Source organism: Coturnix japonica, chromosome 1 (genome assembly GCF_054131305.1).
Source record: "Coturnix japonica strain WE chromosome 1, WE-NBRP24, whole genome shotgun sequence".
Classification (NCBI taxonomy): Eukaryota; Metazoa; Chordata; class Aves; order Galliformes; family Phasianidae; genus Coturnix; species Coturnix japonica.
Genome location: NC_140663.1, coordinates 147,350,423 through 147,374,275, shown reverse-complemented (window position 1 = coordinate 147,374,275; position 23,853 = coordinate 147,350,423). Strand labels below are relative to the sequence as shown.

Below are 23,853 nucleotides of genomic sequence, written 5' to 3'. Positions count from 1 at the left end.
CCAGCTAAAACTGAACTTGGTTGTCAGCAGCTTACAGGCTGCTCCAGCCTGGTTCCATGACAACTGGGACAGAGTGATTTCGCAAAATCCATGCCTCCGGAAAAGGGAAACAGAGGACCCCAAAATAATTAAAAACAGCAGCAACAATCTGAGGAGAAACAAACTAATTTACTGAATATGGTATCGGAATGCAAGATAACTCACTATAATACAATATAATTAGAATTGAAGCTAATAAATCACATATAATGAGAGTGAGACTGTCCAAAAAGCTGAAGGCCTTACACTGATACTGAAGTGATGCGTGCAGTTGGGACGAGCAGCAGCGAGGAGAAGTGAAGAGTGCCAAGACGAAAAGCCCCATTAGGTGACCTTGCCAGGAGTTATATCTTCTCTCTGACTGCAAAGCCCCCTGGAGAATGTAGTTCTTCTTCTCCTCCAGGCAGGTACCTGACACTGGAGCATTAACACGTTAACTCCCAGTGCACTACATGATGTTATTGTGTGGAATACCAGTAACCAAAAATCATAAAACCATGGCACAGGTAAAAGACAACAATAAATATTTCTATAAATACATCAACAATAAGAGGGCTGGAGAGAATCTCCATCCTTGTTAGATGCAGAGGGCAACATGGTGACTAACGGTCAGTATAAGGCTGAGGTGCTTAATGTTTTCTTTACCTCATGGTTTAATAGTAAGACTAGTTACTCCATGGCCAAACAACCCCTTGCACTGCTAGATAGGGATGGGGAACAGAATAGGCCCTGCATAATCAGGTTTTGGAGTCAGATGGATTACATCCTGGAGAGCTGACGGAGATGGTGGATGTGGTAGCCAAACCACATCATTCTTCAGCAGTCCTGGCTAACAGGGAATGACCTGTAGACTGGTGACTGGCAATCATGACACCAGTCTTCAAAAAGAGCTGGAAAGATGATCCTGGTAGTTACAGACCTATCAATTTCACCTCAGAGTCAGAGAAGGTTATGGAATGGATAATCTATGGAGCCATCATGGTACAATTAAGAATCAAAAAGGGGATCAGGCTCAGTCAACATGGGTTCATGAATGGTAGATCCTGCTTGACAATCCTGATTTTTTTCTACAAGGTACCCACCTAGACGATGAAGGTAAGGCTGTCGATGAAGTTTGCCTGGACTTCAGAAAGGCCTTTGACACTATCCCCTACAACATCTTTGTGTAGAAGCTGGCCTCACACAGTTTGGATGGGTGTATGCTCAGCTGGGTGAAACACTAACTGGATGGCAGGGCCCAAAGAGTTGTGGTCAGTGCAGTTAAATCCAGATGGCGGCCAGTCATGAGCATTGTCCCCCCAGGCTCGGTACTTGTGCTGCTTCAATTTAACACCTTTATTAATTATACTGATGAGAGGATTGACTGCACCCTCAGTAAGTTTGCAGACAACACCAAGTTGGAAGGGAGTGTTGATCTGCCAGAGGGGAGAAAGGCACTACAGAGGGACATAGATAGACTGGATCAATGGGCAAAGATAAGCTATGAGTTTCAACAGAGCCAAGTGTCAGGTCCTGCATTTTGGTCACAACAACCCTAGGCAATCCTACAGACTTGAGAGGAGAGTCTGGAAAGCTGCCGGATAGAAAGAGACTTTAATGTCCTGACAGGCAGTTGGCTGAATATGAGCCAGCAGTGTGCCCAGGTGGCCAAGAAGGCTGACGACATCCTAGCTTGTATCAGGAACGGTGTGGTGAGCAGGACCATGAGAAGTAATACTGCCCCTGTATTTGGCACTGGTGAGGCCTCACCTCAAGTACTGTGTGTTCAGTACCGAACAGATACTGAGGTGCTGGAGCAGGTCCAAAGAGGGGCAACAAGGCTTGTGAATGGCTTGGAGAATATACCCTGTGAGGAGTGACTGAAGGAATTGGGGTTCATTCATCTGGGGAAGGGGAGGCAGAGGGAGACCTTATTTCTCTCTTTGAATATCTGTAAGGTGCTTACTGTGAGACCAGGACTGGTCACTTCTCATTGGTGACAGATGACAGGACAAGAGGAAAAGGCCTCAAGTTGTGTCAGGGGAGATTTAGTCTGGATATCAGGAAAATCTTTACAGAAAAGGTTGTTCAGCACTGAAATAGGCTCCCTAGGGAGATGGTTGAGTCACCAACCCTGAATGTGTTTAAAGACCATTTGGATGTGGTCCTCAAGGACGTGATTTAGCAAAGGGTTGTTAGAGTTAGGGTAGTATGGTTATGTTGTGGTTGGACTTATTGATCTTTAAGGCCTTTTTCAACCTGAGCAATTCTATGATTCTACGGCACTTGAATCTCATTGCTTTGGGCAGACATATTGAAATCACTGTTGAAGAAAAGATGGTAGAAACTCTTTTGTTGACCCTATTTTCCTTCTACTAAATTGGCTTTATGTTCTAAGAACTTATGTATATGAATACTTTTTCATTTTGGACTCTGTTTTGTAATTTCTAATATAGACCGTTAGAGTCTGTTGATACTGCAATCTTTTGGGATGTCAGCAAAAGTAAATAATAGCGATGAACAAGTGCTGAACATACCACACACAGGGCTAATTAACACCATGTTTCCATAATTAGGAGTGGGCTGGCCTTGAGATAATGATGATTTACTTCACTGAGAACCTCGTTCTTTACCTAGCAAGTCACAGCACACTCCTTAAGTGGTATTAGTGCAGTTTATAGCATTTTTACCTGGCCACTGGATGTCACTGTTCATTCACTTTTAACTTGCAACTATATAGATATTTTTTTTTTTTCCCTTTTATTTTTAGAATAATACTATAAGTTGTTTTATTTATAAAAGCTTTTAAGGTCAAGAAAGTCATGTTAGAAATGGTTCTAGTTCTAGTGAAAAGTTTTAGTGAAAATCTTTGGGATATTTTAGCTCTACATTCACATCACACTTTATTATGTAATCAGCATTGTCCCACCACAGCAGCCAATTACACACATAGCATTAACTCTTTGACATCTAAGCTCAGTGATTCATATGGTTCAAAACAGCATATAGATCTGTTGCAAATTATCCTTACAAGAAAAGTATGTTTTCTGTTGTTCTTTATGTGGCTCATTGGCTTAGTAAGCGAATGTTAAGTAACATTAAGATTGACACACTGAAAAAACAAACAAACAAAAAAAAAACACAACAACTGTGCCTCACACCTTAGGCTTTTTTTTTTTTTTTTTTCCCATTTCATTTACTGGTCTTTGTCTCGCTCCAATTTACAGGAGGGAGGCAAGGTTCTTTTGTGTATATACCCGGCGTGAGATTAAGAAGCAACGGTTCAAATGTTGGTCCAACCAGTTTATTAAAGACCTAGGTGTTTTTTTTAGGGAGACGGGGAAGGGAAGGTAGGCGATAGGGAAAGTAGGAAATATAAGCAAGGAGTCTTTGCAGATAGCAAAAGAGATATAGTCACCACCGTGGGTCCAGCGAGGTACACAATCCGTTGATCTCAGGAACTCGTCTGATCACCGCGGGGGATGGGAGACAGCCAGGGAGCTCTGCAGCAAGCCGGTCCCGGGGGTTCTTCCGACGAGGTTTTCCCCTCAGGGAATTCTCCGTCAAAGGTGTCTTTGGGAGTTTGTCTCCAAAGTCCCCAGTTTAGCGAGGGCCTTTTATCCCCCATTTCGGTGAGGTTGTTTTTCTCCTTTGAAGTTTGACACAGCATTTTTGGGAACGTATCTCGAGCAAACACTGAACTCCCAAACAAGCAGGTAAACACACTTTGTAGTAGGGATTTAAACCAGCTTTTGTGACATTCCTGGCCCACAGATAAGCCAGCAAGGGGGGGGGTCTCTGTTGCCAGACACAAGCATTATCGCCTTCTGCAGTGGTCAGCTCCTTCGAGCAGCACCCCTGAAGAAGACTGCTAGTCCTGCTTCTGCTTATCTTTGCAATCATAAGCAGAGGTACTGTGACACAACAACACCCACCATTCACCCTCCTAGATAGTAGTCGCCAGTCAGTCTTAGCATCAGAAAGGCCTCATGAAAGCAAACTTTGAGACAATAAAAGAAAACCAGTTCTGTCTTTCACACCACCCCGTGGCTCAAAGGTTGCTTGAAATTGATGCCCAAATGACCATTCACGGTGGTGAGGAAAGAAAAAAAAAAAGTAAGCATAAGGGAAAAGAGGGATGGGTGATATGGGGGAATTAAATGTTAACAATCATCATCATTCAATCAAGACCTTAATTGATAACCATAATTATTTTCCATCAATATATATTCACTCATAACAAACCACTATATTAGATCTCTCTACAATACAAACTACTCAGAAAAGTTATTTAGAGCTACAGTTACTTATTCCTATTGTTTGTTACAAAAATCATCTAAGGGTAGTAATTCTTGATGCAGTACAGAGTGAGATGCACCCGTATCTACCAGAAAACAAACATCTTTACACTGCTATGTGCATGTTGCATTCAGTCCACTGGGGCAAAACTCATCCTGGGATCTTCAGATCACACTCTAGTACAGCTGCCACCGTTCCTCCCAATTCCACCACCACAATTCCCCCTCCACACAATTTCCAAGCTCCATCAACAAATTTGTCCAAGTCCCTTACTTCTGTTCCCAAACTTTCTAACTTTCCAAACTCTCATTGTACCCTCAGTTACACTTCCACATACCCTCAATTATACTTCTGTATCATTAACAGTTACACTTTCTTATACCATCAAAGCAGTTTGTCCCATTCCCTTCAGAACCCACAGATCAAACAACACAGCTCTTCAGTTTCCACAACACCCTTAGTACCATATAACTTTCCTTTAGCAATCCATACTTATATATATACCATAAACATTTAAAGATCACAAAGACAGTGACAATAACCAATAGTATCAAATAAACAAGTAAAACAAATAAATAGGGGTATTTGTGTCAGCTGCTGTCCACTTGAGCATTTCCAAAGTAGTTCAATTGCTGAGAGATATAAATACTAGTTTGGCAAGTTAAAGTACTGTAATAGTCTACTGAACTTTTCACAGGACAGTGTGTGGGATACCCCACGGTATAAACCATAAGAGGGATAATCCCAGAAATATACACATCTCTTATCAAAACTTAGACATTTTTCAAGAACCATGTTTTGTATGGAACTCCTGAACTTATGTGACACTGAAAAACATCACTGCAAAGGGTTTTATGATAGATTTCTTTTTTGACCACATCTAACAGATATTAGATGGGTCCCTTGGCTCATTTCCCAATTTGTTAGGAATTTGGAAACAGCATGGAGGAGTTACATGCAAATCATAATCAGTTTGACAAAAAGGGGTAAAAGAAGGGATCAGAAGGAATGGTTATCACTGTGCAGAAAGTACCAGAAAGTCAGGATAACCTGAAAAAACTCTGAACCAAATTGTGAAGTTTTAAGAGATCCAAGGACTGATATCAATCACAACCCACAACCACAACAAACAAAAACGTAATACTATTGCAACCAAAATATGTAATCAAGAGGTATATTCAGAACTCTAGCACGATCACATCTTCAACTTTTCTGTCACAAAACACAAATGGTTAAAGTCAGCTATGAGCCATTCTGTTCAGCGAAGGTCCCACGGGGATCTTCTGTAAAATAAAACAAGACAACAACTTGCCCTTTTGGGGCTTTGTTAATACAATTAAAAAATGAGAGAACAATCCATCGAGGAGTATATTTTACATTCCTTTTTCGGGGTGTCCTTAGGCTTCTAAGGATATTTGTTAAGGGATTTCATTAAGGTTAGGGAAACTGGCCTCATGTTAGCTGAGTCAGTGGACGCAGGCTGGTCAGAGAGATAAGTGTTTCCCTAGCTTATCAGCGACTGGATCATGACTCACAGGGGCAATTGGCAGGAGTGGGGAGGCCTTGGGACAGAAGATGTTAACAGACATCCACCCTTCACTGCCTTCCCCCCCCCCCCACCTCCCTCTCATCTGGGGGAGGGGGCGAAAGCATCAGCTTTCCTTGAGCTTTTGTTCTGGCCACAAGTTAACTAATTTCTCTAACCTGACTGTGGGTAATCCATTCATCAAATCTCGTGGAACACCCTTTTGCCAGCCCAGTGTCCAGAGACAATTACGTTTATGATCAATATTTCGCCTACCCGTTCTTACTGGCAGTGAGACCCTTCCAGTTCCACTGAGCTTTGGACTAGGTGGCCTAGGAGCAAGGGTGGTTGCTGCGAACCTTACTTCCTCTGGTTCAGATATACTGGAAGAAGCTACAGGCCCATATTTCCTTTCATAATTAATCAACTCTTGGGCAACCTCCCCCCATGTCCATACTTTATACCCCGACTGCAAATGGCCTGAGGTGCCAGTTCCTTCTAATGCTGCCAGAGTTCTTTCTCCCTGAGGCATAGCTTGTATTTTTCCTTGTAGCTGTATACCTACAGGTTTCAGTGATTCTGGAAGCCCCCTGATTAAAGGAGTCATTCGTTCAGGATCAACAGGCATCATCATAGGTGATTCATGATGCGGCTGCAGCTTTCTATCATACATCATTTGCAGACAAGCAGCTTTTTGAACACTTTCAACCAATTGATCAGCTGTCCCATTAATGGCAAGAGGGTCTCCCCTTTCTAAAGGGTTAACACCACCTGCCCAATAGGCAGCCCTCTGTGTTAGGGACCAGGGAGCACGGTTGTTACCAGTAGTTAAAAACACTCCCGGTCCCCAATAACCTTCAGCTTCCTTTTCAGTTAACAGTATTTGGTCTCCACCAGTGAGACTAACCCTCCACACATATTCCGTCTCTGATTCCTTTGGAGAGCGGCTAAAATCTTTTTTCAGTTTTGCCAATTCAGTGGCAGAAAAGGGAATTTCTTTAACATTCATTTGAGGGTTCAGATCCTCACTGTTATCAAACATATATTCGGTTTTTATCAAAGGACGCAATTGGGTTGGCAAGTCCTCTAATTTGTCAAGCCTTTCCTTCATTCCTTGTAGTTCCTTCTGAGGAAAAGTTTTTTCTTGAGGCAAATTATGGACAGCAGTATTGCTAGTATTCTTATATGTTAATAGTTCCTTAAAAGCCATTTGCAACAAAACTGTATTATGTTGCTCTCTTTGTAATTGTTCCTCAAGGTTCACTATTTGATTCTGCAGAGTTTTTACCAATTCTTGCATTCCTTTAACTGATTCCTGTAATGCTTGTATGGTTTGGGTTTCTGCCGAATGCTTTTCATCTCGGAACTCCACGGCAGCTTTTAAAGCAGCACCGAGTACCGCACAAATAAACGATTTTCCTTTGCCGGCTCGAGTATGAGCCTCATATTGTAAAACACGAATGCGGTCGGAAACACTCTGCAAGTTATACCAGTTTTGTCGTGCCCAATCCACCCCTGATAAAGAGGGCCGAGCACCATGCTTTTCTAAAAGGTCAAATAGCACATTTTCACTATTCATAGTGGCAATACGTTCACTCATTTCTCAGTATCCTAAAAGATACACACTAAGGGAAGAGAAGGCACACTTAACTCCTTACCCCTCCCAAGGGAGACACGCACCTATCAAACAAATGCAAATGCTACAATCATTCCTCCCTTTCACAAAAGACAAAGAAGCCCAATCAACACTTACAAAGAAAGTGTAAACGCCTAAATCGCTCCTGGCTACCCTGTCAGGCCAGAAAAACTTCAAGCTTAAAGCCACACAAGTTTCAAAACACTTCTAGGTTTCTCAGAAAGGAATAAACTTCTTGGAGAAGCACAAACGTCAAAAAATTACTTCCTCACTTCCCCAAGAGGTGCACACACAAAATTTTCAAATTCAAAAATACGTTACTAGATACTTAAACCACAAAAATGCGAAATAGTCTTCCCGAGGAGGCTCACACGTATAAAACAAAAGCAAATAGTCAAAATTAATTCATGCATCCCCGAGAGGTAAACACATAAGCAGTAAAGTTTCAGAATATGGAGCGGTCTTCCTGGAGAGGTGCTCACATCTAAGTTACCAAAATTATCGGTCCTTGCAACTCCAGGAGGTACATACAGAAAAATTTTGGAGTTTTTGGAAGGACAACACTCTCACGGCGGGCATCCTGCCGACTACGCCAATAAAAAATGTCTCGCTCCAATTTACAGGAGGGAGGCAAGGTTCTTTTGTGTATATACCCGGCGTGAGATTAAGAAGCAACGGTTCAAATGTTGGTCCAACCAGTTTATTAAAGACCTAGGTGTTTTTTTTAGGGAGACGGGGAAGGGAAGGTAGGCGATAGGGAAAGTAGGAAATATAAGCAAGGAGTCTTTGCAGATAGCAAAAGAGATATAGTCACCACCGTGGGTCCAGCGAGGTACACAATCCGTTGATCTCAGGAACTCGTCTGATCACCGCGGGGGATGGGAGACAGCCAGGGAGCTCCGCAGCAAGCCGGTCCCGGGGGTTCTTCCGACAAAGTTTTCCCCTCAGGGAATTCTCCGTCAAAGGTGTCTTTGGGAGTTTGTCTCCAAAGTCCCCAGTTTAGCGAGGGCCTTTTATCCCCCATTTCGGTGAGGTTGTTTTTCTCCTTTGAAGTTTGACACAGCATTTTTGGGAACGTATCTCGAGCAAACACTGAACTCCCAAACAAGCAGGTAAACACACTTTGTAGTAGGGATTTAAACCAGCTTTTGTGACATTCCTGGCCCACAGATAAGCCAGCAAGGGGGGGGGTCTCTGTTGCCAGACACAAGCATTATCGCCTTCTGCAGTGGTCAGCTCCTTCGAGCAGCACCCCTGAAGAAGACTGCTAGTCCTGCTTCTGCTTATCTTTGCAATCATAAGCAGAGGTACTGTGACACAACAACACCCACCATTCACCCTCCTAGATAGTAGTCGCCAGTCAGTCTTAGCATCAGAAAGGCCTCATGAAAGCAAACTTTGAGACAATAAAAGAAAACCAGTTCTGTCTTTCACAGTCTTTCACAAGGAAGTAACAAGAAACCCAGGCTTCCTTCATGCGTAGGAAGTCATGAATGAAGAGATTTAGCCTTACCATGCTACCTGTTTGTAGATCAGGAAGTAAATCCTAGCTATCTATATCTGCATAAAACTGTTGTTTCACTATCAAATGATCCAAAGGAGAAACATAAATTATTTCAGCGTTACCATCATTACTTTTACAGCTGCTTTTTGTTTTGTTTTGTTTTGTTTTAGTTTAGTTCGTTTTTATTTTTTTATTTTTGGTAAGCTGCTGTGTATTGCAGAACATTCCTGTAAATGCATTTTTCAACACAATACCAAGAGTCTGCAGGATCTTCTGTGATACACTGGAAATGCTAATATCAAGTCTATTTAAAGAAAATCACTAAAGTAATTAAGAGGTTTTTTTATTTCCAGATGGACCAACACAAAAATTCCTGTTTCCATTTCTGTCAATTCCAAGAATGTTCTTATTGGTGAAAACTGGTTTAACTGTGTGAACTTTCAGGAATATCATAGCTGTTTGTTGTCAAATGCATCAATACAATATCTTGCAATATGTAACACCCTTTCACCATGGAAATCATGTACTAGCATTGACTGCATTGTGTTAGCATGGTACTAGCATTGGTGGTATTCCATGACTGTTTTATTAGTATTACCAGGGAGAAAATATCTTCTTGTGATAAAATATATAAGAAAAACAAATGCAGGTGTGTGTGATTCTATTGTTTCTTTTCTCTTTTTAATTTTTTCTTCTTAACAATTTAGTGGCATGTAAGAGTTAACTTGAATTGAATCAGAGAATATGTTTACTATATTTACTATCAAAGGAAGAGTTTTCAGCTCTAAATTTTGTCCAGATGGAGTTGAATTATAGACATTTTTAATAAATGCTGTTATTATGTTTAGTATGCTGAAAATCTCTCATTTCACTTATCACAGCAGATACCATCTCACAAAAATAATTTCAAGTGTGATGATTTTATATTTTTAGGAGTATTGCATTTTCAAAACCATCCTGTGCCACCAATGCCAAAATTCTATAATATATTTTATTTAATATGTTCAATTAAAAACAAATCTGAACTAAATTCTTCACCATGTCTGTATACCTACCTGTATCAGTTAGCTAAGTATTAGCTACTAGCTTATTTTACCCTGTTATATCTGTACCACTTCAAGCTATACATCTGCCAAACAAAATGTTGTACAGAATATTATTTGTAATACATCTATTTGCTCTCAGTTAGCTAAGTGTTAGCTGCTAGGTTATTTTACTCTTTTATATCTTTACCACATAAAGCAATATATCCGCCAAGTAAAACGTTGTACGAAATATTATTTGAAATACATGTATTTGCTCCAGTAGCTAATATACATCATCGAAACATTAATAATATTTTACCTTTAAAACAGGCATTCTAGAAACAGAACCTGTTGTATTTTTATCAACCACAGTAAAGTACTACTCTCACAAAAGCTAATCCTCAGTACATATTCTTCATAATTAATATACAATCCATGGAAAATCACTTCAGTTCCTAAACTAAAAATACACTGTTAAATCAAGATTTAAGTTTCCTGATATATCTTCGGTGAACCAGAAATCTGGGGAGAATCATCCAAACCATGAAATAAGATTACTGGGTCACAACTCAGATGTTATATGGATTTAAGCAGAAGTTAAGGTTACAAATATCACTACAATAAATGAAGAAAGTAAAATATTTTTATCTGAGAGACTCTCTGCAACTTCCATTTTTTTCCCAATACTACTAAGCTGACTGCACTGAGCAAGATGACTGTTTCCTCAACTTTGAATTCATGAATGATTATTGAAGATTACAGCTACACAACAACTTGTGTTTCACTTCCTATGACTGTTTAAGTTATCCAACCCTAATAATATTATTTTCTATATGTGTATATGATTTATTGATATATTATTATCTGAACAGATGACAAACACAGTTATCTTGCTTTAGCATCTGGAACAGATGTGTACAACTGATACATAAGTAACTTGTAATGACTGTATGCTGGCATAATTCCTTTCTTTAGCTCACATAAACATGCACATATACAAATAATCTCTTCTGATTGTTTTTTTTGTTTTGTTTTGTTTTGTGTTTGTATGTGTAATTTATTTCTTATCAGTCTTATTTCCTTTGGCTTTAGACAATAACAGAAACATAAACAGTAAACTATGTCAGAACAACTATCTCTGTGTAATGAAGCGTGTAAAGTCATAATGAAATGGATTACTTACACTTTACAAAGAAAAGGCTCTCCCTACTGCATCAGGAGCCCCCTAGGCCATTGCAATGTTGGTGCATATTATATTACCAGATTTATGTCATTCCGATAAGATAGTCCACTAGAAGTAGCCTTTGAGCTAAAAATAAGACATTAGGTTGAAGGAAGCAGCAATTTGAGGTTATTGGTGTAAGGATAATTAGAGACTGGCAGGTATCCATTGTCATTAAGAGAAGGTTGCTGTAGGGCAAACAGAACAACTGCCTGTTTTCTTCAGTGCCACAAACCATGGATCTGTCTTAATTCAAACTAGTTTTATTTTTAGCTTACATCTGCTTCCTAACATCTTGGGACTTTTCAGAGCTGTTACAGAACTTAGGCTTTTCCAGCTTTCTATCATTCAATCCAAATTCCAAATGAGTTCCATTATAAAGAGCATGTAATCTCTTACAATAATCTGTCTTTCACAGTGACATGGATAGTCACTGTGGATAGTGGATATATGTTTTTGTTATTGCTTTGTTTAAATTTGATTTTAGTCACTGTATTTTGATTCTCGGTGTTCTGCTTTATTCCATTTTCTTAACAATGTTCAGCTATTAAATATCTGTAGTACCAGTATATGTTATCATATCTGCAGTTTATAACTGATATTTTATTTTTTAAGAGCAAACTAGCATTTTTGAAACTTATTTCTCAAAGTTAGCTGCAAAGAAAAATAAATTAAAAAGGACAGATGTCTGGTTGCAGCTGACTGGAAAGGAAAATGACTTTTCTTTGCTCTGTATCTCTAGCATTGTCCATGCTAGCAGATTGTGGCCTATTTCTCATGTCTAGGGCCTGAGCTATGTCCAGAAATTGTCAAGGAAAAGACAGGACACTGGAGGAGAGCTTTTGGACCTCCCCTCAACTGGCCTGAGAGCCCTAAGCTTCCAAGACCTTCAGTTGCCCTTCCCCTAGGACTCCAGCCCACAACAGATGTATCAGTGAGACAGGTCATTTAACATTTCGTACTATAATTCACCTTCCCCAGAATTTGTATAACCTTATGCAAACTAATTTACCCTTACCTACCCTAATTTACTTTTCCACTCCACCCCTAGAACACTGATTAGTCATAGGCTAACACATTGTTCGCTTAGCATACATGTGATTACAGATCATATGTGCAACAGCTCACTCAGAATACATTTAATAAAAAAATTACATTTAGTAGATTGTTTTGGTGCACCTGATCTGCATCAGTGAAGTAAACAATAGTCACTTTCTTTTCACTGAGCCAATCAAACAGGGTGGGAAAATAACTGAAGATAAAAAATTCTACATCAAGGAATTGCAGGTAGTTTATCAACATCAAAGTGCTTTTAGATAGTATGAGAAATACAATATGAAAGCTTGGTTTTGCAAATTTCTTAGCAGTGTAGAATGACAGAAAGACCACAGTCTTAGAAACCTTCTCCTAATGAATTAGAACTAACCAGAGTAATTTTTGTGCCAAAAGTGTATAGCTGATTGATAGTAGGAAATTCTGTGTTGAGAACTGTGATGTGTACCATACATCCCAAGTAGAAAAAGTACTGGCCTGGTCTGGATCTAAGGATCTGCATAGACACATTATCATAGTGGTTTTCTTGACATATTTTTGGAAAATCTTAAATTCATCATGCAATTTTCACCTGCTACAGAATATTACTGATGTGAAACAGGTTATTAGCATATATGATACTCAAGGATCTGGAAAAAAAAATCTCTAATTTTGAAACATTGGACCTTTTTAGTAGCTTTTTAGAGGGATTACAAGAGAAGAAGTTTTGAGTTAACATGGCAATGGCACTTTACCAAATTTAGCCACAAAGTTCTTTCTTGTCAGTTATCAAAATTTCTTCCAATGGAGTCCAGAAAGGCTTAGCTATCTAACATCATAAATCTACTACATAAATATACTTATTCTAATAAGGATTATTTAAGGCTCTCTTGTGAAGTATATTGCTAAGCAGTACTGATCAATTGCATACTGCCATAGGATGATCTCAGGCATACAAAATCAATTTAATATACTACTCAACTGTTGGAATTGCCCTTTGTAATGTTTGTGGTCCAGGACAATAGTCAGTTTGCCAGGCAATTATTGGGCAATGTTTGATTTAACATAGACCAAGGAATGCTCACAAAGCACAGTTTGGCTTTGGTCTTTCTGGTTTGGGAAATAACGTAATTTAAATATACTTACAAGTGATGTTCTTTACCAGTTGGTCGCACTTCCAGAGGCAGACAATGAAATTCACTGGAGTAGACATAGTCATTGATTTTGTGAATAATTCTGGTCCCTGTTAGGTTACAAAATAATCACGGATAAGGAGAAAGATAAGATGTCAGAAAATTAAGACATTTAGAACAATTAGAACAAATTGTTAATTTTGTAGTACTGTAGTGATAGTATGGAAGAAATGAGAGGTGAAATTAGCAGTCTCTTTAACTTAGAAGAAAAATCTGTATGATAGGATATCACAGACCCACTTCGATCAGGAATATGCAATCAAGTTTTGATGACACATCTACAACATTTTCAAGGCGACGTAGATGCAGCAAACTCCTTAAATTAAATTCAATGCCTCTGTGCACTGCATGCTTTCCAGAAAACTGTGAGAATGAATATTAGAAGTTGAAGATGATAGGGAAATATATTAGCTACTCTGAGCTCTAAGATATAAAAAGATGATATGTTTATCTACTATAAGGATAGGTCCAAGAATTCTCAGAATCCTTCATTCATGCGATCTATCTGATGGTGAAACATCAGGATCCTATGCTTGCTCTTGTTGAACTGCATCAGGTTCCTCTAACCCCAGCTGTCCATTATATCTAGATCTGGTTGAATGGTAGAATAGCTTTCTTGTGTGTCAGATGCTCTGCCCAGCTTTCTGTCATCAGCAAACTTGCTGAGGTTGCACTCTATCCACTCATCCAGGTCACTGCTGAAAATGTTGAACAAGTCTGGCCCCAGCACTGAGCCCTGCGGAACACAGCTTGTTACAGGTCACCAACCATTCTCTGTGCCACTGAACACTATACTCTGAACTCTGCCAGTCAGCCAGTTCTCAGCCCACCTCATCTGTCATCCACTCTCAGCCCACTCATCTGTCCCACACTCTGTAAGCTTCATTACAACGGTGTTGTGGGAGACAGTGTCAAAAGCCTTGCTAAAGACAAAGTACACAACATTAACTGCTCTCCTCTCATCCACTCAGCCAGATATGACAACATAGAAAGCTACCACTTTGGTTGAGCATGATTTCCCCTTAGTGAATCCACACTGACTACTCCTTATAACCTTCTTTTCTTCTACTTGTATGGAGATGACATCCAGAAGAATTTGTTGCATCACCTTCCCAGGACTGGAGGTGAAGCTGACTAGTCTGTAGCATCATGGCTCCTCCTTATTGCTTTTTTCAAAGAATAGAGTAATATTGGCTATCCTCCAGTCTTCAGACAGTTTTCCCGTCAACTAAGACCTTTCAAAGGTTCAGTAATCACCTCCCCCAGCTCCCTCAGCAGAGATGAGTTCATCTACTTGAGGCCCATGGATTTGTTTACATTAATTTTGGCTTGATGCCCTCTGACCAGATCCTTCTGGATCAGGAGGAAGCCTTCCATTCCCCAGATTCTCCCTCTTACCTCCAGGGTCTTGGATTCCTGAGGGCTAGTCCTAGCATTAAACACTGAAGCAAAGAAGGCACTCAAATCTCAACCTTCTGAGTGTTCCCTTTCACCAGTGTACCCACCTTGTTTAGTGGATAACCCATATTTTCACTAGACTTCCTTTTATTGTTGACATACTTAAAACCAAAACCAAACCAAACCAAAACACCTTTCTTGTAATCCTTTAACTCCTTTGCAAGTTTAACTTCAAGAGGGCGTTATCCTTCCTCATTGAAGGGTTTCTAGAATAATTTTTTTGGTAACACATGAAGATCAGAACACTCTTTTACTCTTTACAGGGCTTGACTTGGTTTTCTTGATCAGTTCCTTTTTTCTGCAAGATATAAGTTTTCTTTTTACCTATGCTCCCTTTGTCATAAAAAAAAAAAAAAAAAAAAAAAAAAAGGAAGCAGGTGATGATGGGTAATGGCAGATATGAACAAAGATAACATTTCTTCTAGTTATGATGGAGATTGCTAAATACTGGAAAAGCAAAACAAAACGAAAACTTGAATTTACAGCCCAAATTGTAAGTCCAAGAGTTCAGGACTTGTTCTAGAACTCAGAGTTCATGGTCATATAGTGTACAGGGTTAATTCTGTGGTAAAGCCAAATATATATATATATTTGTGGGGCATATATTTACTTGTTCATTTTACTAATTTGCAGCATACTTGCGACCTGAAATGTAAACAGGTCCATTGGGCCAGATGTGACTCACAAGATGGTGCTGAGGAAGCTGGCAAAGGTTATTACTCAACTGCTTTCTATGATATATCAGCATTCCTGGTCAGAGGTTCCAGAGAACTGGAGGATTGCCAGCTTCACTCTCATGTAGAATATAAGGAGAATCCAAGGAACTACAGGCCTGTTACCCTGAGCTTGATGGCAGAAGCTATGGAACAGATCATCTTGAGAGAGATTACTCACTATTTGAGAGACAACTGAGGGATCAGACCCAGCCAGCATGGGTTCATGAAGGGCAAGTCCTGCTTGATCAACTTGATCTACTCCCATGTACAACTGACCTGCCTGGTGGATGAGGAAAGGTTTTTGTTGTAGTCTACCTAGTCTCCAGCAAAGCCTTCAACACTATCTTCTGGAGAAGCTGACAGCTGTTGGCTTGTACAGGTAAGGTCTTTGCTTGGTAAAGAAGTGGTTGGATGGCTGGGCCCAGATAGTGATGGTGAATGGAATTAAATCCAACTGCCAACTAGTCATGAGTAATGTTCTCCAGGGGTAAGCACTAGGGGCATGTCCTGTTCAATATTTTTACTGAAGACCTGGAGGAAGACACTGAATGTACTCTCATTAAGTTTGCAGATGACAACAAGTTGGGAGGAAATGTCAATCTGCCTGCACGTAGGATGCGCTACAGAGGGATCTGGAAGGCTGGATCTCTGGGCTGAGGCCTATGGGATCAAGTTCAAGAAGACCAAGTGCTAGAACTTGCACTTTGGACACAACAACCCCAGGCAATACAACAGGCTTGGGGCAGAGTGACCAGAAGACCGTGTAGAAGAAACTGAGCTGGGAGTGGTGGTTGATAGTCACCTGAATGTGAGCCAGCAGTGTGCCCAGGCAGCCAAGAAGGCCAATAACATCCTGGCTTGTATCAGAAACAATGTTGCTAGCAGCAGCAGAAAAGTGATCCATCCTCTATTCAGCCCTGGTGAAGTGGTACCTTGCGTCCTGAGTTCAGTTTTGGGCCCCTCACTACAAAAAAGATGTAGTGGCACTGAACAGAGAAGAGCAATGATGCTGGTGAGGGGTCTGGAGCACAAGTTTTGTGAGGAGTGGCTGTGAGTAAGCTGGGACTGTCTAGTCTGGAGGAGGCTCAAGGGTGACCTTACTGCTCTCTAAAACTAACTGAAAGAAGGTTGTCTTGAGGTGGGTCTTGGCTTCTTTTCCAGTGTAACAAGCAATAGGACTAGAGGGATTGGCTTCAAATTGCTCCAGAGGAGATTCAGATTGGATGTTAGGAAACACTTCTCTGAGGGAGTGGTCAGGCACTGGAACAGACTGACTGGTGAGGTGACAGTCACCAAGCCTAGAGGTGTCTGAGAAACATTCAGATATGATATCGAGGGACATGTTTTTGTGGGGAAATATTGGTAGATGTTGGGCGGTTGGACTGGATGACTTTGGAGGACTATTCCAACTTTAGTGGTTCTATGATTCTGTATATGGTATACATATATAGGGAGAAATAGTATGTGTTTGTCTCACTATATATGAGCATCTCACTATATATCAGTGTCTGGATAGGGAGCTAGGAGATATGGTTTAGTGTTTTTCTGTAGGTATGGTAAAGGAAAGATGGTTGGACTAGATGATCTTGTAGGTCCTTCCCATCCTTGTGAGTCTATGATTCTATGTGTAAATATACATATATAAACATGTATATATATATATATATATATATATGCAAATGTATGTATGTGTGCCTACATTTGGTGTGTATGCTGTGCACATACTAATGTGTATGTATGTATATATATACAAGACACATATAGAGTAAGTAACTTTCTCAGCAAATCCTTCCTGCCTTCTAGCCCCTGTTCAGCAGGAGACTGCAAAACTTAGTATAACATCACCTTAGAGAAATGTCTCTGAGTAGTAACAGTTTGAAAGGGGCACTGCTACCTACCCTTTCAAACAGAAAATGTATGTTTTCTGTCCTGTGAAATTTTTCCAGCTACAGGCTTTGACTGAACATATTTGGAAAACATCAGTAACAGCAATAAAGCAAAAACAAACTAAAACAACAGCAAAAAAAGGCACACTAACCCTTCTGAGTCTGATGTGAGTATACAAAGTGTAAGTTAAACAACCTGTATTTCTCAATTGGGAAAAACAAAATGAAACATATCAAACAAATCAAACAAAGAGATGTTTTTCAACAAAGTTTTAAAATTCTGATGTTTTTTGGTGGTCATGCGGTTCTTTTTGAAGTATGTAATATTGATGAAATTCTCTGATGTTTTTTCTTTCGTTTAATTAAAACATTTATAAAATTCCCTTTTCATCTCTTTCCCATTCCTCTCTGGAGCAGAAACTCATGGCTCAGAATCAAGAGCAAAGTGTAGACAAATGAGTGATGCCAGGGCTTAAACCAAAGTCTTCATGAACAGATTGTCTAACAGACTGGAGTAATAATCTTCAGAGCCACCACGCTGGCTTGCAGATTGCTGTTTTAAGTGCCTTTGATTATTATGGTTATTTGGCAGCAGATCTTAAGTTGGAGTTTGGGCTTTAGAAACCAGCTGTACTACCTGAGACTAATTGAATTCTCTTGCATGGGGAGGATGAGCAGCAGAACAGATTCCTTTGGTTAAAACTGAAGTCATGATTAGTTAACTTGTTAATCATCAGTACTTGTTACTTGGGGGGAATAAGGTGGAGGGAGGAGGAGAAAGAAAGGTATAAAGTATATGCACAGCTGATTAATTCCACATGAGTAAATACCAAAGTAACTTATTAATTTATAGGTATAAACCATTTTACAGGTACAAATCTATTTTAAAACTTCAAAAACTTCACTGATGTCTCTTTATGGTTCAGGGGGTTCAGATTTATACAAAATTTATGTGGTATTTGGCAAACAAAACAGGGAAAAAAAACCAGAGGAATTAGTATTGGTGTTTGTGTATTTGTGTACACACAAACACTGTGTGGTAAACCTGCTTTTAGAAAGAAACAGATGGGAGAACATGAGGCAGTGTAAAACAATAACAACAAGAACAACAACAAGGTGTAATTACAGGTCTGTGGAACTTCAGGTACTCACCGCTGGAAGAACAACCTGGTTACTAGCAGAGTTTGCCTAGTCCAGTAACAATGATCACATTGTTATTCTCATTTAAAAATGTGTGTGGAAGTTTGTGGGCCATATGTGTCTCATGAGGGTTAGGAGGACCTGAAAATTGAAATTTGAGCGCACAATACTCCTGCACTGGAGCAAATAAAGATGTTGCATCTGACTGGTCATCTCTTCACTTGTCACAGAACATGAAAAAAGTATCTTTGACTTAATCAAAGAAGTAGACCATAACACAATTTTCAGATACAAAATAATAGTTTATTATGTAATTTTTAACAGGTGAAAGCTCTAAAAATATAATTCACTGACACAGTATATAGGGTTAAAAAGAAAACAAGGAGGTGGGATACACTAGTATTTCTCAGCTTTTCAAATGCATATTGAGTTTGGAGCAGGAGATCTGAAAGGAACAGGAAAGTTTGTGTTTTGGCTTGGTTTGTTTGGTTGTTGTTTTTTTTTTTTACATAGTCCTTGTATGGAGAGTAATAATCATACTACAGATGAGATAAAAAGAAAATAGTAATAATAATAATAATAATAATAATAATAATAATAATAATAATAATAATAATAATAATAATAATAAAGTAGTTACAAATAGAGAAATAGAGAAAAATATTATCTACTATTTAGGACCTTTGGTGGGAAATATCTGCTTAGCTGTATATCACTGATCTAACTATCAGAGGATAAGCACAATGCCGAGTCAGATATGTTGGCAGTTAATCACAAAGACCATGCCTTTGTGTGCCACTAGAACTGAGTTACATTAAAGTGCCCACTTGCTAAGTGTGGTGCTTGGCAGGCTTTGACTGAAGTGGATTTACTTAATAATTCACTGGTTCTGAACTAGATAAGTAAGTGGCTTTACATGAATATAAGTGTGAGTGTATGTATTTGTTTTTAAACACAATCTTCATCTGATGATAATGAAAAATGCAGATTCATAATATAGTAATAATTCAGTGTTCTTCAGGAGGCTGTCTATAAAAATGTAACTTGCATCTTAATATAAAGGAACCCTGAATCTAAGTGAATTATAATACTAATACAAATTACTCTAAGATTCAGAACTGTGTACACTGAAACTTCTAAGTTTCCAGCTAAGAAAAATCAGATACTGTGCAGTCATCTGCTGTGAATAAAATAAAAATAAAAAATTAAGCTCCTCTTAAAACAAGAAGCTTTTCATTGTTCCCAGTACCTTTTCAAAAATAAATGGTTGAAATATTCATGTGAATATAAAAATAACATATTTTAGATTCTTTATTAACTGGTATGAATGGGGAAAATATTAAAAAGCTAATGTAAGAAATGTAAAACATTCAAATAAATTGTAAAGGTAGATTTCAAACACACTGAAATATGCATACTTATCTAGGTCAAATAAAAAAGGCAACTAAACCAAAGAAAACAGAACAAAAACAAAAACAAAAAAAAAAAAACAAAAAAAAAACAAACGAGGCTTGAACCTCTTTTACTGGGCACAATAGAAAATGAGTGAAAATTCTATTACCAATAGTAGAGCTGTATATTAAATATATAAAAATAATAATAAATAATAATAGAATCAGAATCTTGCCTATAATATCTAAAAACATTATCCAGTTTGTAAGTTTGTTTAAAATATGACAGCCCTAGGGATGATTTGGAGTGTGCTAGCACTCCTACCCCAGGAAGATGTTAAATAGCTAGACACTGCTGCTAGGAAAACTTTTTCCACAGTTCGGCATATGTTATTTTCCTCCCAAAGAGAAAATGTAACACATTATATTGCTTCTATTTTAGATTTATCTATTTATTTATTTATTTAATATTAGGTTGTTAAATTAACAAATTCATTAACAAGGTTAAAGATATAATGTTTCATTCTGTATGTCACTTTTCCTCAAAGTTATTCTTTTTGCTATGCAAAATGTACTACAAGTTTACATTTGTCCATGTAGTGAATATAAATCTCTACCCTTTGTTTTTGCTCTAACCTGAATAAAAATATGATGACAATTTACTCAGCATTTCTAGATTATGTTTCTATTTGAGTTGAATGATGCTTGATGTCTTTTGCAACTTTTCAGTGAAATAGATTACTAAAAATTATGTAGAACTATGATGTTGATGATCACGATGATGCTGAAAATGTTTAAATTGGAGACTGCTCAGATAAATTAAGAAAAATTGAAATAATATAATGATAATTGTCCAGAAAGTATCATATCCAAATTTCAAAGAGCAAAAGAAGAGGCTCACAGTTAATCTCAGACAAAGCGAAATATGTTTTCGTAATTGAAAGTGTTTTTGATGCCTATATTTCCGTCACTATTAAAGAAATGAATGGAATGTATTTATAAGGAGTCTCATACTCATTTTGCTAATAGATCTGTTAATAAGAAAACATAATATACTTAATTATCTGTGAAGTTACTTGGTGGTGCAACTTCCCTATCTTCTCTCATAAGGGTGATGGATCAGAACTTTGAGGCACCACATTAACACATCTCCTTCTTCTCACGCTGTTGTGTGGGAACAATTGTGGGATAAATAATCTCATAACAACCGTTGTCCATCTGCCTGGAGCTGCCAGCCCCATGGAGGGTTGCTTGGAATTTATGGGACTGACAAACTACATGCAGTAATATTTGAGACCAGCAAATTTCACTGGGGCAAGTACAGAAAAGTACATGGCCAAAGTCAGGCCCTGCATGCAGCAGAACTAAGATAGACCCTTCGAGTTCTCCTGGATTGCAGGAGGTTGTGATCAACATCTGCCCTGGTTTGAGACACTTCTCAGGTACTACCAAACCCCTGAAGCCATCTACTGACAGAGGCCAGGGCAAAAGTGAACCCACTTGAGCCAGTTGAGTCAGCCTCCATACAGCCCACTGAGGTATGCAGATCTGGAATTATTTGCTGTAAACTTGAATAGAGGGAATTTTTCCTGCGATATCAGTTAAGTTATTAAATAAATTTTTATTGTATACCAAATAATATGAAGAGCAGTGTTTCCTGGAATGGGATCTCTATCACTAAAGAAACTCATGTATATTATTTTAGTAATGCTTCTACAAGTCTTTTAAGCTGCAATAAACTACTGATAATATTGATGAGTTTGTAGTTTTCTGAGTAGCAGATGGTCTCCACCATGTACATTTCTTTCTTTATTTTTAATTAACTGGAAACTTCAGAAAGAAAATTAATGGGAAATATCTAGGCATATTCTGGCAGTTTTGAATATACATTAAAATCAGTTCAGGGGCAAACCTTGTATTTTGATGAAGTTAATGATAAAGAAGAACCTGAACCTAATAATAGTTCTGCTGGCAATAACACTCAATATCCTACTTATTTTTATTCCTTTAAATTACTATCATTACCATATCAGAAAGATCTTATTCACTAATTCCTTCAGTTATTACAGACTGAATTGTGCAGGAAATATGTTCAGTTCCACAACTATCTTCCAATTTAGTTGAAGTGCCATGAAACTTTTTGCTCTTGACTTCTTCTGATAGGCATGTATCATAAAAATTTTACTTAAAAATCATACTTCTGTATCCCTTTATATTATTGTGTTTTTATCTGAAATTTAGAATCAGGGAATCACAGAATAATAAGGGTTAGAAGGGACCTCTTGAGATTATCTGTTTCACTCCCCTGCTAAAGGAGGTTCCTCTACACTAGGTGACACAAGAATGCATCAAGGTGCATTCTGGATATCTCCAGAGAAGATCACATCTTCTCAGGAAAGCCTATTCCAGTGCTCTGTAATCCTCAAAGGAGATAATTATTTTTCATGTTCATATTGAAGTTCCTGTATTGCTGTTTGTGCCTGTTGACTCTTCTCCTGTCACTGGACACCACCAAAATGAGTCTGTCCCTACCTACTTGATAGCTGTCCATTAAATATTTATAAGCATTGCTAAGATTGCATCTCAGTTTCTTTCCAAGCTGGACAGTCCCAGGTATCTCAGCCTCTCCTTGTGAGATAAAGTTTCAAGGAAATCAGAATGAGTATGAAATTCAGAGCCTATAGAACTTCATTTAACATTTTTTCCACAAATCTAAAGATAAGAAACAGGAAACTCTATGAAAAATATATATTTAGAAAAAGAATATGAGTGTTAATTGTGCTGTCACTAAATAACAGATAACAGAACATAATCTAAACACTGAAAACCTCCTAATACTTTTTTAAGCTACAGGAATCTTGTGTTTTGCAATTACTCCATTTATACTTCCCAGAAATACACTGTTATTCTCTGATCAAGTGATAGGCTGCCAAGAAGATGTGTGAGTGGAAAAAAAATTGTAACTTTTCTTAGAAAGAAAAAACTTGGGAATCCTCAACAGATCTTTTCATGGAAACAATTTGACTATGCATATTAGTGTCTCTTAATTTCGGAACTGAGGACTTGAAAAGTCTCTCCATTCTTGATTCAGGACAGGGATGGGTCTAAAAAAAAATAATTAAAACAAACAAACAAACAAACAAAACAAAACAAAACAAAAAAGAAAAAGAAAAAAAAAGAAAAAAAATACAGAAGCAGTGGCAACGATATGAGAAGGAATATTAATTTACTAACTATGATCACAGAATGCAAGATACCACAATACAACATAATACAATAGGAACTGAGACCAACAAATCAACCAAAATGTGAGAGAGAGTGTCCAAAACTGAGGCCTTACTCTGTAGACTGCAGGCAAAAGCAGACAGGGACCATGTGGTTCTCCACTGCAGACCAAGGGAGAGCCAGCAAGAGACAGTTTGTTGTCCTTCACCTTTCCTCCTCTGAGTGCCAAGTCCTCTGGGGAATGCTGCTCCTCCCCTTTAAGAACCAAAATTCCCCCCAAAAAAGGCAGTCCAGAGAACCAGAACATTAACTCTTTAACTCCCACTGCTTTACATGATATTTTGATGTGGAATGCCAACAACAAAAATCACAAAATCATAACAAGTTACAATAGTTACAATTGGAAAGCAGATGAACAAAAGCTTTCACTTGCAGTTCTACTAACAGGATGATCACTGTCATGCCTCAATTTCTATCAAGAGACAGTAGCCAAAATTACCTGTTGGTCTTCATCCTCAGGTATGAGCAGAATTCAAACAGTAGTGTTTCCAGGTTGGTGGATTGCACCCTGAGAGATTTTGTA

General features: G+C 38.5%; 1 protein-coding gene and 1 long non-coding RNA gene across 2 annotated transcripts in view; both read right to left on the bottom strand.

The window, feature by feature from the left end:
• LOC107308093 (uncharacterized) overlaps positions 1-23,486 on the bottom strand; it is a 35,980-nt gene extending 12,494 nt beyond the window's left edge. Inside the window, exons 1-2 of the long non-coding RNA XR_001552636.2 lie at positions 23,386-23,486; positions 13,408-13,504 (exon numbers count right to left, since the gene is read on the bottom strand). This is a non-coding gene — a long non-coding RNA (uncharacterized LOC107308093). The remainder of the gene's footprint in view (positions 1-13,407; positions 13,505-23,385) is intronic.
• On the bottom strand, positions 3,222-8,926 carry LOC146762775 (uncharacterized). The gene has a single exon (XM_085554068.1). It carries the CDS (start codon positions 7,440-7,442, stop codon positions 5,970-5,972), a length of 1,473 nt encoding a protein of 490 aa, XP_085410194.1. The 5' UTR covers positions 7,443-8,926; the 3' UTR covers positions 3,222-5,969.
• Positions 23,487-23,853: the final 367 nt, after the last annotated feature.

Bases quoted from the DNA above. Each gene is read 5' to 3' on its own strand.
- LOC146762775 (XM_085554068.1), bottom strand. From the start codon at position 7,442: ATGAGTGAACGTATTGCCACTATGAATAGTGAAAATGTGCTATTTGAC.